General features: G+C 44.7%; 1 protein-coding gene across 4 annotated transcripts in view; it reads right to left on the reverse strand.

The window, feature by feature from the left end:
- Positions 1 to 12,574, reverse strand: part of ESRRG (estrogen related receptor gamma) — a 385,126-nt gene extending 372,552 nt beyond the window's left edge. Inside the window, exon 1 of one of the 4 annotated variants that reach the window (XM_074144572.1) lies at positions 12,434 to 12,561. Coding sequence is in view for 2 of the 4 variants with exons in the window: in XM_074144569.1 (XP_074000670.1) it covers positions 2,839 to 2,936 (98 nt within the window). In the remaining 2 variants the exon portion in view is untranslated. Of the gene's footprint in view, positions 1 to 2,838; positions 3,085 to 12,433 lie in introns of those variants that run through there. The other 3 variants (XM_074144573.1, XM_074144569.1, XM_074144567.1) reach the window with 3 other exon arrangements.
- Between the last annotated feature and the right edge of the window lie 3,458 nt (positions 12,575 to 16,032).

Genomic DNA, 16,032 nt, shown 5'->3' on the forward strand with positions numbered 1-16,032 from the left:
GTCTCACTGTGGCTTCATCTGCATTTTACTTCCAGTTCTGGACTCATCCCAGGATAGGTATACAAAGTCAAGGCAGTACCTTTTCTGTCCAGCCACTTCCTCCCTTTTGGTAAAATGTTACTCTACTTATAAGTCTGATTTACAGGAGTACTCCAATACACTCAACACCGACAAAGATGGGCAACAGAAAATATTTTGCAATGTGGCATTTTTTTTTCCCCAAATATTCCTGTTTAAGTGCTTTCCTTTTATTTCTGAAAAGTATTTCTTTTCAGCAGAAGCCAGTCTATTTTTGCCTGCTGTTAATCTATGTATAAGCTAAATCTTACCTTTCCGACTCATACAAGCAATCGCCCCCTCCGTCTGGCAAGGCAGCTCAGAAGAACAGGGAAAGCTGGATTTGTCCTGTATCTACCTATGCATTTTAGCTGCGACCTGTGTTTGACAGAGACTGCTCAGCTGTAACAGATTGATGAGAAATTGTTTGAAATACTTCTGGTTGAAAAATATATGTCATAATTACAGATAAAACAACATAGATGTATGTGACATCTATGAAATACAGAAATAACCTAGAAATATAGAAATAACCAAAGTTCCAATCTAGGACTCTTATAATCTAATTTTTCCAAATAATATAAATGTTACGAAAAGTAAATACACAAAACAGTAAGTCAGTATACTGCAAGGTGACAGTGGTGCCTACGAAACAGTAAGGGTTAACTTTTTTGGAGAGGTTTAGAGAGCCATGGAAGTTGTGAATTTAGATTCACACGGATTTGAATTGTTATATTAAATAATACGCAAAGTTATTTTTGTTTGCATTTCTTACTGACTACTATTCCCACTCCAGGTTCCTCCTTACAGAGCACAAACAGCACAGGCACAGCAGGGAAGTAGCACCCAGGAACAAATTAAGGGAGAAGCATTAGTGGAATGCAGCAGGCTTGGGGGAGAGACCCATTTACGCAGAGAAGGTGCTTAAGCAGGGACATTTGTGCCCGCGTCTACGTGTACGTAGAGAGGTTTGGTGAGCGCATGCCCAGGGAGGAGGATTTGGTTATGGTTAGAATTTGTGAGTGACAGCCATGTGACAGCTGGGAGTCAGCAAAGATTTTGTAGGGATGGAAATTCCTGAGATAGGACATACGACTGCTCATGCGATCTGCATGTGCCTATCATCATGCTGTATTATAATAGCTGACACTATGGTTTACCAGTTCTCCAAAAGAGAGGCTACAAATTAGGAAGAGGATTTGAGGAATGGTGGATGAGAAATGGAAGTCATAACATTTAAAAACGAAGGGATAAATATAACTTGTTTTCATGTTATTGAAACAACCAAACAAAAATCTCCAACTGAACCACACAACTGTACTAAAACTTGCATTTCCATGATTTATCCTTAATGACAGTTTATTATTTCCTTAGACTATAATATTTTTTTTCTTACTAACTTACCTAGAAAGGCCTCGATCCTACAAACACAAATACTTAATTTTAAGTCCATGAATAATCCCACTGATTAGAGTTATTCCTACATTTTCAGGATCAGGGCCTAAGTCACAACGTGCAATTAAGCAGAGGCATTTCCAAATAACTGCTTCATTTTCCCTTCTGGGGGTCTTACGCAAATGTGAAGCTAGCGGAGATGTGCAATTTAAATCAAACCTGAAAAACTGAAATACTTTCCCTTTAACACTGAATTCAAGCCGATACAGTATCACATGACCTTTGCCGTAATTTCTATTAAAATCATTTCATGTCTGGTTGCTTCTGCTATCCTGGCTCATTTGTATTGTTTACAACAAGTCATTGCTCTCGACAGTTAGTGGTGGCTGAATCCATGGTTACCAGTTTTTACATTCACTGGTTAAATGGAATGCAGCTCTTCGGTGGGGTTTCATGGAGAAAGCTCTTAAGAAACCACAATCCAGCTATCAATCAGGCTAACCTGGGAGAAATTAATCTGATAAACAGAAGTATTGTTGCATATGAAAAATTTATTGAAAGGGAGCTCAAGGCTTTTATTAGTTGCAGTCGCAAAAGTGGACACATTCGGATCAGACTTAGCGCACAGAAGACTTAGGTTATGTGGTCTACATCTGACATTCATCCATGTTGTGCCTTCTCTGACGCTCACTGCTAATAAAACTATACTGTTTAAGGCTTTAAAAAAAAAAAATCTTGAACACTTATTTTACTAGAAATGTGCTCAGAATATAAATAGTGCTTAAATACAGGTTTAACCAGACTGCAGTCCCAGCAAAGTAACTTAAACAGACACAGACAAGATAGTAAAACACAAAACAGACAGCCTTGAGTAGAATTCAATTAAGACAAAAACCACCCCAAACAGCGCAATGTTCTTAACGACTAAATTAAGCCTGCAAACAAATATATTTTATTGCTACCTAAGAACAATATGCACTAATTCCGTTTGCCCTGTTATTTATAGTTTGGCGTAGGGTGGGGTTGCTGAAATCAAAAAGCAAAGCAAAAACTTATTTGCAAGATGGACCCCCCCAAATCCTTTAAAATGCCTAAAAACATAAGAAAAGTTCTCTATAGTTTGATGGCTACAATAATTGTCCCACAAGCTACACGAGAGCAACAAATAGTTAAATCAAACATATTACTACTAGCTCATCTACTGCAAAGTCACTGTATCAGAAGCCCGAATTGATTTGTTTCCTTAGAACAAATTGAAAATGAATGTAACATAACATCCAAAAAAAAAATAAAAAAAAATCCCTCCTGCCCTGCTAATCGGATACCGTATAATGGTTGATTGCAGCTTTGCACGGTGCTATTGTTGCCTATATCATACATACTTACAGGTTCTGGGTTCTTCCAAGAGTTTGGTGCAGTTTCAAGGACAAATGTCTTAAGGAAGTCTTTCTACTGTGCAGCAGTGATCCTAGCTCTGATCTCATTACATGAGCAAAGTGCTAGAGCTGACAATATAAAGGAAACTTCCTGCGTGAAGAAGAAATCTTGGAAAGTCTCAGGGTTAAAAAGGCTGCTTAAATGTGCTGCTTGATTTGCTCCCTAGTTGTGTATACACAGTAGCAGCTGATCTCTGTTTGCAGCCCTGCAGAAAGAAACCTTTGCTGAAAACCAATGGCATCACATTTCAGTGGAGCTACTGCCAGGCTCTGGAGAGCAAAGCAACCTTTGACAACTTCACCCAGTCCGAATCACGGCCGTTTGCTGCATGTCCTGAAGGACTTTTGAAACTGTATATTTACTGTATTATTTCTATTAACGCCGCTCTGAAACCCTGCATCCTAGGCAGTCGTGATACAAGCAGAAGGCTCCCGCACTGCAATAGGAGGCTCTGACTGTGTCACGACTGTGAACTGCAGAATTTGCCACAATATAGTTTGCTTTGTCTTGATTGTGGCGTTTGCAGATGAGAAGCTGTTAGCTGCGCTCAAAAGCATTTTCTGCCTTAGAATTGCTAAATTCAGTGCAATAGGCATCCTGTTTATCCTAAATTCATCCCGAATCTGCCTTGCATCAGTCACACACTTCTCAGCACTTTTTTTTCCTAATACAGAGTACAAGTCAAAAGATTTTGGCAGTGGGAGGGGGCCGATTCTTTCATTTAATACTTTATCTAGAGCCTTTTAGCATGGTCCTCATTGGACTAAAACTGTGTAGCGCAACATCCCAAATTTGGCAAAGTTCAGACCAAAGTCACAGTGTGACTCCACGTATCTGTTAATGCCCCCTTAGCTCCTGCCTCGGCCCACCAGAATCAACCAGGGATGGGCAGAACCTGCATCAGGTTCTGCGGTCCTTACTGCTGTTTGAGTAAACTAATAAGACCAGAAAAGCAACATTTAAAAATAATACCTCTGCTAGTGCTATTTCAACTCTTACGCTGGGAAGCAATATTCTGAACACATCCTCACATTTGATGTTAAAGAATTATTGATAATTAATTCGGATTTAGTTGTTTCACCATTTAGCCCAAGGTGATTCTCCGAAGAGTCGCTGGGACCATACATTCCCCCGGCACACGGTCAGAGCGTGACCGCAGAGCTTGCATGCTGCTTTCCAAACGGGACCTACTGCTCTCTCCAGTATAACCAGCAAATCTCAGAAACAAAATTTAGAAGTCCCTTTTAAAAGTGCACCATTGCAGAGTTTGGTTGGGAGGAGTTAAGGGTTTTTTTCTGGGCATTTGTAAGACAGATTATTCACCACGCTCTTTTCCCCTCAGGCGACCTGACTATTCTAGCTACTAGTATATTGCGTGTTATTTCTTTAATATTTTGAACTTTATTCCAAAGGGCAGAAACCAAAACTGACAGTACATGAAGACAGCATACTCTGTGATTCAAACAGCAAAATAATTGAGATCCTGTGCGTACCCAACATCTGAGCGTGCGTTTGCACGTTGCACACGTGCACACACACTCACAAGCACAAACAAGCATAAGGTTTTGTGGCTCAGTTTTCAGATATATTCATAGTTCATGTCCTCACCTCCCTTTATTAAAAAAAAAAAAAGAACAAAGTAAAATATTTAAAATAAGTTTTATAAAAGGTAGGCATTGTTCATAGCAAGGTAACCATACTCATTCAACATGCACTTCCACCCAAATTTCCCTCTCTCCTCTGGGAGAAGGATCCTGTCCACCCCTGGACTGTGCCAAACCAGAGAAATGAAAGAGTGTGGGGTCACCAGCAGGATTAATCTTGCTCTTCTCCCTGGAGAGACAGTGCAAGGCAGGGAATCGAAATCCTGGCTACAAGGCTGGGCTCACTGACTGGCTACCTCCCCTTCAACACATCACCTCACCTTTCCATGCCTAAACTGGCACCATCACATTTAATGCGTGTTGCAAAAGCATAGTTTCTGTGCCTCCGTTGCTCAAGCCGTGAGACAGGGATTGCACGTCGGAGAAGGGTGAAGGACAAAAACCTGAGGTTGTGCATCCAGCTCCCAGCTGTGCCGTAAGAAGGACCGTGACCTTGGACCGCCTGCTCTCTGTGCTCCAGTGCCCAGCCTGCTGCCCAGACCCCGCATACCTCGCTCTCAACTCTCATCCACCTGGTCTCTTTTGACTGTAATATGGCTGGAGAGGCTTTTTTTTTCTGTTAGAAATCCAGCACAGAGTAAAACAAGCTCTTTTTGTCAGGTGGAACTCAAGACATTAATTTAAGACAAGTGAAAAAAAATCCCTGTGGAAGCAGGAATTTCAGTGAATGAAGTTTCCTCCTCGAGAGCCTCTAAATACCCAAGTGCCTGCACAGAAAGGCTGAGACTCCTGAATGCAGCACGAGAGCAGCAATCCAACCGGATTTGGCAGTCCTACCACACACAGCCCAACTAGCACTTGTCAAGGCTGGAGGATGTCCACTCTGGACATCCACATCTAGACTCCACTTTTCCTTACCGCTCCTCTATAATCATGTCCCATCCGACACAGCTGGGTCAATACGGATCCAGGGATGCAGCTCCTTCAGTTCCTTTCTTTTGTAAAAGCATACATAGATCCCGACCATGGGACACACAGGAATTCCCAAATCTTTCTCCTCCCAGACTTCCCAGCTATACCTCAACCTGCGACGCTGTCTTCCACTTCCTCTCCTCACTGAATTTTGTTTTCACAGCATTGTATCCAGCAGGGAGCACAGTAACAATTCAAAGTCCATTTTCCAAACTTCAGAGGACATGGTAAAGTAGCCTGGCTACTAAGGAGATGCCACAAAAGATGTTTGGAGCAGATGGGCAGCAAGAACTAGGCGAGAAATGAGGGGAAGCCAACCCTGAGCTTAGGCCGTGTCGAAAGCTGTATGTCTCCATCCCTCTTCCACCTGTTGCCAATGGAAAGGGTGGCCCTTGGAAACCAACCCCACTGCATGCTCTTCTGATGTCTAAACCAGTACTTGTGCCCGAGATGGGCCATGCTCTGCCTTCCTGACGTCCAGCAGTTGTAACAATTTAGAAAGCTTCTTGTTTTAATTCATGCAGGTCTTAAAATTCAAAGACTTAAAATTCAAGTTCAAGAGGGGGTCATGTAAGGCTGATACTACAAACAAGTAAAACAGAGCAAATTCTCAGTTTTAGCATCTATCTCAAGATATTTGTCATACATTTTAAAACGTTGCTTCCAGGAGTCAAGTAATAAGAGACCAGCTTTCTCTTTTAAAAAGGGATTTCTGGCTCTCGTAATAAAAGAGGAATGATTGAAAGTATCTGCAGTAAAACAGAAGTCCAGCAGAAGCACAGTGACACTTTTAAAAGTCACACCTTTTAGTCTCAACATTTTCAATAAGCGGTATCAGTTTTAATTATCAATCTCTGAACCCGATAGGAGTACACTCAGTAATGAGAGCTACACCTGAAAGCACCTGGGAGGCCAGATTCCAAGAAACATATCCTACATGTTTTATTCAGACACTCGGGCTTTTGCTTAAATATCGAGTCTGAAACTCTGTTCATCTAGACCTGTCTGATCTCTGCACAGATCCTGAATGTGTCCTATCCCCAGTCCATCCATATACATATTAACTGTGACTACTGGATTTTCTTTTTAGAATTTTAATGCATTTGGATCCTCAACAACGTATGGAACACCTTCCTCATCCTCACACACTGAATGGTTCATTGAAATTCCTCCATAAAAGTCACTTCTGCCTTTTCATCTATTAAGTCTTTAAACCAAAATCAAAACAACCATCACAAAATTTGTATACCTAAGTTAGTTGTTGTTCCCATTAGCAGCTCTGCACTGCCTGATCATTCAGGATTCTCTTTCCTGTTGTATTTATTATGCTTACATTTTGTGTTATGTGTTCAATTAAGATTGTTTGGGTTTTCACACAGTTCTTGTCTTTTGTTTACTCTCTAAAGTATCCAGCATACTTTGAAATAAATATAGGCGATAATATAGATGTAAATATCGCCATGGAGGCATCACAAAATTGATGTTTGGAATAAGTCGTTCAAGGTGTCTAGATCCAATTTAAATTCTTTCTCAATTTTAACCAAGGCTTCATAACCAGATGAACTTAAACCAAGGTGTACGACTTCATGCTACACTGGTAATCCACCCTAACTAGGAAATAAATTTTCAGTGATTAAGTGGAATTGTTCGTACAAAATGCCAGCTTCAGCTTTTCACCCATATGAAATAGCTTGGAAAATATATACTGCATGTGTTTATTATAGCTACAGTTGCTATGAACATCTATAACTCTCCAACAATTTCTCTGATTTATGTTCAAAAACATACAGGGCATGAAATGATGCCTGCAACCTTACATTTCCCTCAAGAACATTGTAGGGAAGAAGATATATTCCAAAACATCATGTTAGATTCCTTGTTATGTCTCCTTTTTAAAATAAATGTATGATAATCAATTACACATGCTTCAAAGCAACTGCCACTAGATTCCCCAACAGAAAAGCTGTTGGAGAAAAGTTCCATTTTCTTTCCCCTAATGGTTGAGTTATAATAAGAGATCTTGCTCAGATATTAAAGGAAAAAAATTGTATTATAAAGGATAGGCCCTGCTCAACTTGCATATGCACACGCAGGTTCGTGCTTGCCTAGACTTGACTTAAAACAAGGTTTTCAGAGAAGTAACGTCTCCACTGATTAACATGGTAACAAAAGCATGCGTGTGTGAAGATCTTGCACCTAATCTCCTTGTCGTATATGCTTGTCGCAATCCAACTGATGTCAAGAGAATGATACAGATGATAACTTAATGTATCAGGCTCAACTTTCTTTTCAACCTCAATATGCAAAACATTCATTTAAGAAGTCCACCCAACTGTAGCTTCCAGTAGAAACAGAAACCTGCAGATGTTTATAGGAATATCAATTAAGCTGAATGGGAGCTCTGCCATTAACGCGGGTGCATGTAAGATTGAACTTTGCAGATCTGCCTGAACTCCATGCAGAGGCTGAAGTGCACGTTTTCTCCAGGGTACTGAGGCCAACGGGTTATATGCCATTAACAGGTGAGCATAATATGGCTATCTCCACAATCTTATGGCTCTGGCACGGGGACAAGGGCAGCATCCCCAGGCAGCACCCTTGCCTGTGGTGGGGAGTCTGGAGCGGCCAGGAATGTGCGCAGTGCATGGCAGCCAGCATAGGAAAGGTCAGGAGCTTTTGTCTCCCCTGCACCAGGTAGTTTGTGCTGCCTGCACCCCAAAGAGGGAGCTCCCATTCCCTACATACTGGGCTTTTAATGCCTTGGGCTACACCACGAGCTAGACAGCTGGCAAACAGTATAGAAAACTGGACTGGATGGGACAAAGCCCTCTAAGGAGGACTGGCACCTACCGGCACTGAGTTTCAAGCAAATGTGGAGTAAGCTGGATCTGAGACACATCAAATAAATTGACAGCCCTGTTCATCCCTGCAAGTGTGCAAAATCTGTGCAAAATCTGGAAAGAGGAATAAATTCACTCATTCCACTCAGTTGAGGGATTTTTTCTGCCTCCCTTTGAATCAAACCCTCAAAGAACAAAAATTCACAGGAGAGGAAATATTGGATTGCACCTGCTTTGGACTGCAGCACTATTTTATCCGTTACTAATGAAGCCTTGGAGAAGGAGGGGAGATTACTGGATGTGCATACCTATTGCCCATGCAGCCCCAGCTAGATAGCATCAACAGTTGTTCTCCTATTTTCACAGTGGGAAATAAGCAGGTACTAGCTGTATAGGAATAATCAGGAGGAATCTAGGTCAGAATCAAAGCAAGACTGCTCTGTCCATTTGACAAAACTCACACGCAAACACAACACACGTAAAAACAAAGAACTTACAAGTAAGAGTTCTCTCTCTTAAGATTGCTAAACAAGAGTGCAAATGGCCTACCTTGAGTAAAAGACACTATTCTTTTACTGTGACTTTTGAAAAGGCATTCAAAATCAATATAAAATGGCAATATTAGGAAATGTTATAATCATTATTTCAAAAAGGCAGACTTGAAAGGGCCTCTTGTTCATGGGTAAATCTTCAGTTAGTTTTTCTAGTACCGGTGGTTCAATCGAAAGCCTCGCCAACTGCCCCCTGGAGAAAACTGAAGATCTGCATTTAAATGGAGATATAGTATTTCCAAATGCACGGTACCTGCAAGGCAGATACTGTCAAGGTTTCTTAGTGAGTGGATCTCAAATTGTATTAGGTACATTTCAGTGCTGTAACTATCCCCATTTCGTAGGACTGAGGCTATTTCCATATCCTTTTTCTGTGTGCATGCTTTGTAGTATTTGTCCTGATAAGTCAAAACTAAATCCCCATCCGCAACAAAGCCCTCACATACCAACAACAAGGAATTACAACCTTAGGTATAATTTTTCTGATATGCACGATGAAGACTATATTAGATAGTTTGACTAGAAATCTTGAATAATTGAAAACTCTGATGACTTAATAGAGTAGTAAGCTTGGTTTACAATGCAGCCAATTTAGAGCCATAAAAACACTGTGTAAAATTTTTATCTTGTGGTTGACCATTCCGTATCCTATTTATTATTCCAAAGTATTTCAACAGCATTTTTCTTCATCAGTGTGGCTGCTGGCATTTAGCACCCACTCGCTAAACGCACATGATTTTCCTGGAACAGCGTTAGGAAAAGAAAACAAAAAATTAGGCGATCGCTACAAAGCTGATCCTTGTTACAATACGCATCTTTTCACATCCTGGCTTGAACTGACTTCATGTGCTGCAAAATAGGTTCAAAACCGCCAAGACTTAAATATAATAAATCAAAGCCATATACGTGAAGTTAAAAAGACTGGTGTAACTACTGATCCTGACACATCAGAGAACCAAAAAAAAAAATCAAACCTCATGAATACTTTGTTGCTAATGTACAAGAGTTCAAAGAGCAGGGTTCCTCTTAGGAAAACATCTTAATTTTCATATCAGAAAATCATCCTAACCTTCCAGAAAAGTTTTTGTGAGTATGTGAGGAAGGCAGAGAGAAGGTTTAGAGTGCAAAAGACGCTCATGACGTGTTTCAGACACACAGGCATTAGTCCAGGCAGCCTCTCGCTGAAATTCAGGTTGCAATTGAAATGACCCTGTAAACAAGGTTACTGCAAACAGCCTAAGATATCCTTCTCAGCAACACCTTCACCAGGAGCCCTTCAGCTGTCTACTTAGTTTGTTATACCTTATCTCACAGACCTGACATCCTAATGCTGATTCAAATTCAGGATTCAAAATGAAAGATGAAATATCTCTAAGATCACTTAATATTGAAATACCGTTGCAGTAATAAGTGGTGCCAGGCTTGAGATAGGGATATAGTACTCTAGTGGTAACCTTTTAATTTTTGACAAAATACTGTGGAATAACTGTGATACTCCACACACAGTTAATGCAATTGATTTGTTTTCCTTGTTTTGATAATGAGCACACCGAATGTTGTGTTTACCTTCTGCCTCTGGCACATATTAAACTGTAAAGTCCTCTGAAAGGAGACCTGCCGCCAGGTTCCTGTACAGACACGAAACCCCTCACAGCACAGACACCCCCCCTCTTCCCCAGCACGCAGAACCATGGCTACCTTGATGCTCTCAAGACAAGGAAGATCATAACCACGAGTCGCTTCGTCATTCTAAGTCTTCAGCTATTTTCAGTGGAAATGCAACGCACGCACCATGTATAATCTAATGTAGGTTATATTGTAAACTACTCCTGTTCCGAAAGTGACGGTAGGTATGCTACACCAGAACATTTTGTCCTCTGAAATAAAACAGGGAAGTAAAGCCAAAACGTATCAGGCAAGTTTTACACTATGTATTTGAGACAGGGTGGCTAATAAATGCTTAAAACTTTTGTGGTTTTATACAAAGGGCATTCAGATTTCCCTCCAGGCCACAAATGAAGATCGGTTGAAGTGTGTGTGGGAGGTCATCTGTTTTTCTGTTGGGTTACGTTTGCTGTTATAGAGTCTCCTTAATAGTATGAACAGCCAGGATGGGTAGGGAGGGTGTTGGGGGTGTGGGGGGGGGCGGATTAAAGGAGAGAAACCCAGGCTGCTCAGCGCCTGCCTTCCCACACTACCATTCACCTTCATTTTCCTTCATGTTCTACTCATTTTTACTTGCCTCCCCCATTATTTAGTCATCTCCTAAATGCAGTCCTCTCTTCTTTGGTATCACGAGAAACGTATTAACTAGACCAAGTCCTCGGAGCGCTTCTCCTGCAGCACTTCAAAATATACCTCCAGACCATTCACTCCTTCATAGTACTAATAAATATACCTCCAGACCACTCGCTCCTTTGTAGTATTAATGCCCAGGGGAAAATAAAAAATAAAAATAAAAAAAATTAAGGAAAAAAAAAATTTCCTCACAGCCGGGTCACAATCAAACCCCCACATGCAACCACTTTTCTAACAACCCACCCTCCCCCACGACGGCCAGAGCTAGGCGGGTGAAGTACCAGGAGGAGCAGGCACTACGTTGACTTTCCACACTTTCCTTCGTCCCTCCTGGTTTCTGATCCGAGCGGCCCCCGCTGCCTTTGTGTGTGCGTGTCCCCTCTGCGGGTCCTGACACCGCGGCACAACGCGGAGCAACGCGCGTCCCGCCTGGCACGGCCACGCCGGGGACGGCGACACAGGGACACCCCGCAGCAGCAACGCTTCCCCCAACCTCCCGGCCCGGCGTGCGGGGCCCCCGCCGGGCCTGCTCGGCTCCCGCCAGTCGCTCGCAGAAGTGTTTCAGGACGAGGAGGCGGCGGGGGAAGGACGGGGGCGAGGACGGTGTCGTCCCCCCCCCCCCCCCGCCGGCCTCTCCCCGCCGGGGCGGGCGGGCCCCGCCGCTGCCCGGGCCGCGCCGCAGCCGGGACACTTCGGGGCTCCCGAAAGGGCACCCCGGACAGAGGCAGGGCGACGCGGGCAGCTGTCGCGACAATCACACGCGCCCCGGCACTGGCTTTGAGAGTCCTGTCCCCCTTCCGCGCTCGCAACGGCCAGAGCCACCCCGGGACCCCGGCCCCAAACTCTTGCTGGCTAAAGCCTTGTCACTTCCCCGGCACTCTTGACCCTGGGCAAGGGGGGGGGGGGGGGAGGGGAGGACGGACACAGAAAACCTGCTGGGGTGGGATGGGGTAGGATTAGAAAAAAAAAATAATCATACTCCCCCCTACCCTCCCCGGCCAATAATTTTAAATAATTGTCCGAGAGCCGAGAACCACTAAATCCCGGGTGGCCGGTGCTGTTGTGCGGCTTTTTTGACGAAGCTGATTTGCGGGGGGGGGGGGGGCCGGGGGGAATGACTCTGAGCAAGTGCAATTGGCAAGGTCTGAAGGTGGAAGGGGGGGGGGGGGGGGGGGGGGGGAGCGCTTCTGGCAGCGGCTCGTCTCCAAGCAAAAACATCCCCCCGATGCAATGTCAGCTCGCAGAGGTGCGGGGTGGGGAGGGGGGGGCTCGGCGTTACCTGGTCAGCTCAGAACCGCAGGCAGGTTAATCAGGTGAGTCGTCGGGGATTTTAAAGAAGCCGAAGCCGGTTTCTTTGCTAGGAAAGTCTACAACACCATGCAGGGACATTGCAAAATCTTTACACACGCCTCCTTTAACTGGGCTCCCGCGACCTCCGCCGGCGAGGGGGGAGCCGCCGGCGGGCGGCAGGCCGGGCGAAGGGGCGGCGGCGGGGCAGGGGGCGCGGAGGACGGCGACGGCGGCGGGACGGGCCCGGCGGGCGGGCGGCGGCGGCGGGCGAGCGGGCGGCGGCCCCGGTCCCGGCGTCCCCGGCCCCGGCGTCGTCCCCGGGTCTCCCTGCCGCCTTGGTAGCGCCGGTCCGCACTCGGCCTGACCCGGGACGTCACGCCGCCTGTCTGTTTTCTCAATGATAACTTGGCAGGAGAAGGGGGAAGCGGCCGGGTTTTTCCTGGGCTCGTTACCGGGTACGTGCACGTTTCTTTTGCATGCGGGTGGTGGTTTTAGGGATTTTTTTTTTTTTGTCTTTTTTTTTTTTTTTTTTTTTTTTTTAAAGCGAAATAATAAAGCGCCGGGACAGGAAATCCGGGGCGCGGCGGGGGCTGCCGCCCCGCGATGGTGGCGGTCGGTCGCCGGCGGGCGCGGGGGAGCGCGGCCGAGGGGAGCAGGCATGCGTTCATCTTTTTGTCTTTCATTTTACCTTCAGGGTGACATTCAGTGCCGGGCGAGCCTCGCCGGTCACCGCCAACTCCCACCTGGAAAAAAAAAAAAAAACAAACCAAAAAAAACCCAAACAAACACCCACCCCACCCCCAAAAAAAAAAAAAAAACCAAAAAAAAAAAACCAAAACCAAACCCCAAACCGTAGCGATAAGCGGGGCTCGGGGAGGGGGTGCTCCCTTCCCCGGCAGCCGGGATGTGGCGGGCGGCCGGGTCCTCCGGCGGCGGACGGGACACCTCGCCCAGGGGACGCGGGGACACAGAGACGGGCACGCACACGCCGCCAGCGGGGCTGGGGGAAGGACACCACACACACGCACAAAAAAAATAATTAAAATTTTTAAAAAAAAAAAAAAAAAAAGCACCCGAAATGCAAGAGGGAGGCGGGCGAGGAGTAACGCTGCTGCTGTGCAGGCCCGGCCTCGCGTCCCACCTCCCCCCGCCAAACCTCCTCCAAGGCCCTGCAGGGTAAGGCTGGCGGGGGAAGGGGGGACACAAATTGCGGGGGGAGGAAGGAGCCCCTCCCGCAGGGACTCCAGTGGGAGCGGGGTGAATTGGGGGTGTCCCCGTGCTGGGCAGAGTGAGGCCGGGGGCGGCGCGGCGGCGGTGGTGGTTTGGGGATTCGCTATCACAATGGCGTCGCTGCTGAGAAGAGGCAGGGACCGGCGCAAAGCCTGGCAGCCTGGCCTGAGCGCCCGCGATTCAGTCCCTCTTCTCTGCCTGCCTCCGCTGCTAGGCCTGCGGGGCACCTTTTCTTGCTGAAAGCAGGGCGTTTTAGGCTAAAATAGAGAGGGAGCTTAGGCCCACAGTCGGCACAGTGGTCGGCTTGAGCACAGTGCAGGCCGTGAGCGGTGTTAATAAGTAATAGTAGGGGCTGGCAAGCCACCTGCATCTTCTTTCCTTCATTTTTTTGTCCTTTTAAAGGGCAAATCCTACCTGAATGGCCCCCGCTAAACTCAGAGGACCTTTTACACGTTGGACTTAACTCGCGCGCAAAAAGTATTTCCAGAACTAGGCCTCACTTGGAAAGAAACTGTCCACCCTAGCTCAGATTTAAGCACCTCTTTAGCTAAAGATCAGGTTTTACATGCGCAGTGTTCGTATCCCAGACTGCTGGGGTGCCACACCGCCTGCCCAGGGACCACAGAGCGTCCCAGCAGCACCCCAAAACCAAGCGTGCCTCTTCCATGCTGCCTTTCCCGCTACCTATTTTAACAACAAGTTAGGGCATCGCCAATACACATATAACTAGCCCAGTGGAGTTCACCAGGGGACACATGTAGCAGGGCTGAAACGCAATTATTTTTTGCAAGTGCCTCTGTTCGGCCTTAATATTAGCATTAACACTTTCATTTTCCTCATTTAAATACAATAAGAGGGAGAATTGTCTTTGCTTAATATTGTTACTAATCAGGTTTTGCTATTCCAGTTTTCATAAGGAGATAAAGTCAGGGAGAAGTCAGTGTACACCTTTTGTGTTGCTGGACTCTCTGTTCTCAAACAGCACCTTATTTCAAATGGTGAGATCGTCTGTTGCAACTGAAAAAAGATTTAGGAGAAAAAAACAAAAACCATTCTCAGAACATAGTACAGTCCAAGCATCATTTTAAGGAGCCTGAAATTGAAAGTTGTTTTTTTTTTTTTTTTCTTTTTTTAACCCAAGCTACTCAAGATGCTTTCTGGCTTGGCTAGAAAGACAAGTTTGTTTCGTGTTTCTGTTTTGGAATTGTTTTGAACTGCTTTTAGACTAAATTTCTACCTATCTTAAGTATACTGTACTCAGCAGAGTACATTACCGATAAATTCTTTTTGTAGACTTGAAAAGCACTGTGTACAGCTTGATTGTTGTCTGTATTTCGCCATTCATTTTTAAGTGAGGCCCTTCTGATTGATGTGGGGAATTTGTTTAAAAGGATGAAGGGTATGGCATAGCTACCTAAGATGCTACTCGCAATTATTCCATACCTCACCTAACAGGGAGATTTTTAGTTGTGATTGTTACACTTTTAAAAGTGAATTAGTTAATCAAATTGCTATTTTTGGAATGCACTTAAAGGAACATTAAAATGCATTAATTTCATTAAAATAAATGAGCAGATAGGCAACAAAACAAGTATTAGTCAAATAAGCAAGATCTCACCTATGGAGCCAAATTCAGCCCTAGTGAAATCAACTGAGTTGTGCTTGTCTACAGCATATTTAATTTGGCCTCCGCAGTCGCACAGCTGACACTTCATTTGGTTGTCAAAGGTGTGTATATTAAAAATGTGTGAGCCATGCTTCTTCTCCAATGTGATTAACCTCTGAAGTTAAATTCACCTGTTTTCCATTTAGCTCAGCTGCACAGTCCTATCGCATATGCAGTTTTTGGTGTGCGTACACACCAGAGATGCGGAGAGGCATCCCCAAACCCAGTATTAGTCTAAGGGACATGAGTTGGATCTGCAGCAAGGGTGTGATGAGGTGCATTTCAGCAGAGGCTGTTCACAACCAACTGCATATATCCTCCAGTTAATAGGCTGTCCTGAAGTCTCTGCTACCATCTTTCATTACTGCTGTTAGTCATGCCAGTGAGAGTAAAGGAGAGGTTGGTATGTCTATAATCACGCGTTCATTTGCTATGTAGATATATCCTAAGAGCCTCTCAGCCCAGGAAAATTATGCTGGAATAAGGTCAGATGTGAATGTAAAGCAGAACTGTGTTCAGATAGCTTATTCATTCTGCAATGACCGAGTTGTTTCCTGGTTTCACTCAATCCATTTTCAAAGTGGTTTAAGAAAATTCAAGAAAGTGAATTCTTATGCTGGCATAAGATTTGTCTACGCATGAGTTTAGTCAAGAGTAATTACTGCAGTGTATCCAATAAGTGTCCTGGAATA

Source organism: Numenius arquata, chromosome 2 (genome assembly GCF_964106895.1).
Source record: "Numenius arquata chromosome 2, bNumArq3.hap1.1, whole genome shotgun sequence".
NCBI lineage: Eukaryota > Metazoa > Chordata > Aves > Charadriiformes > Scolopacidae > Numenius > Numenius arquata.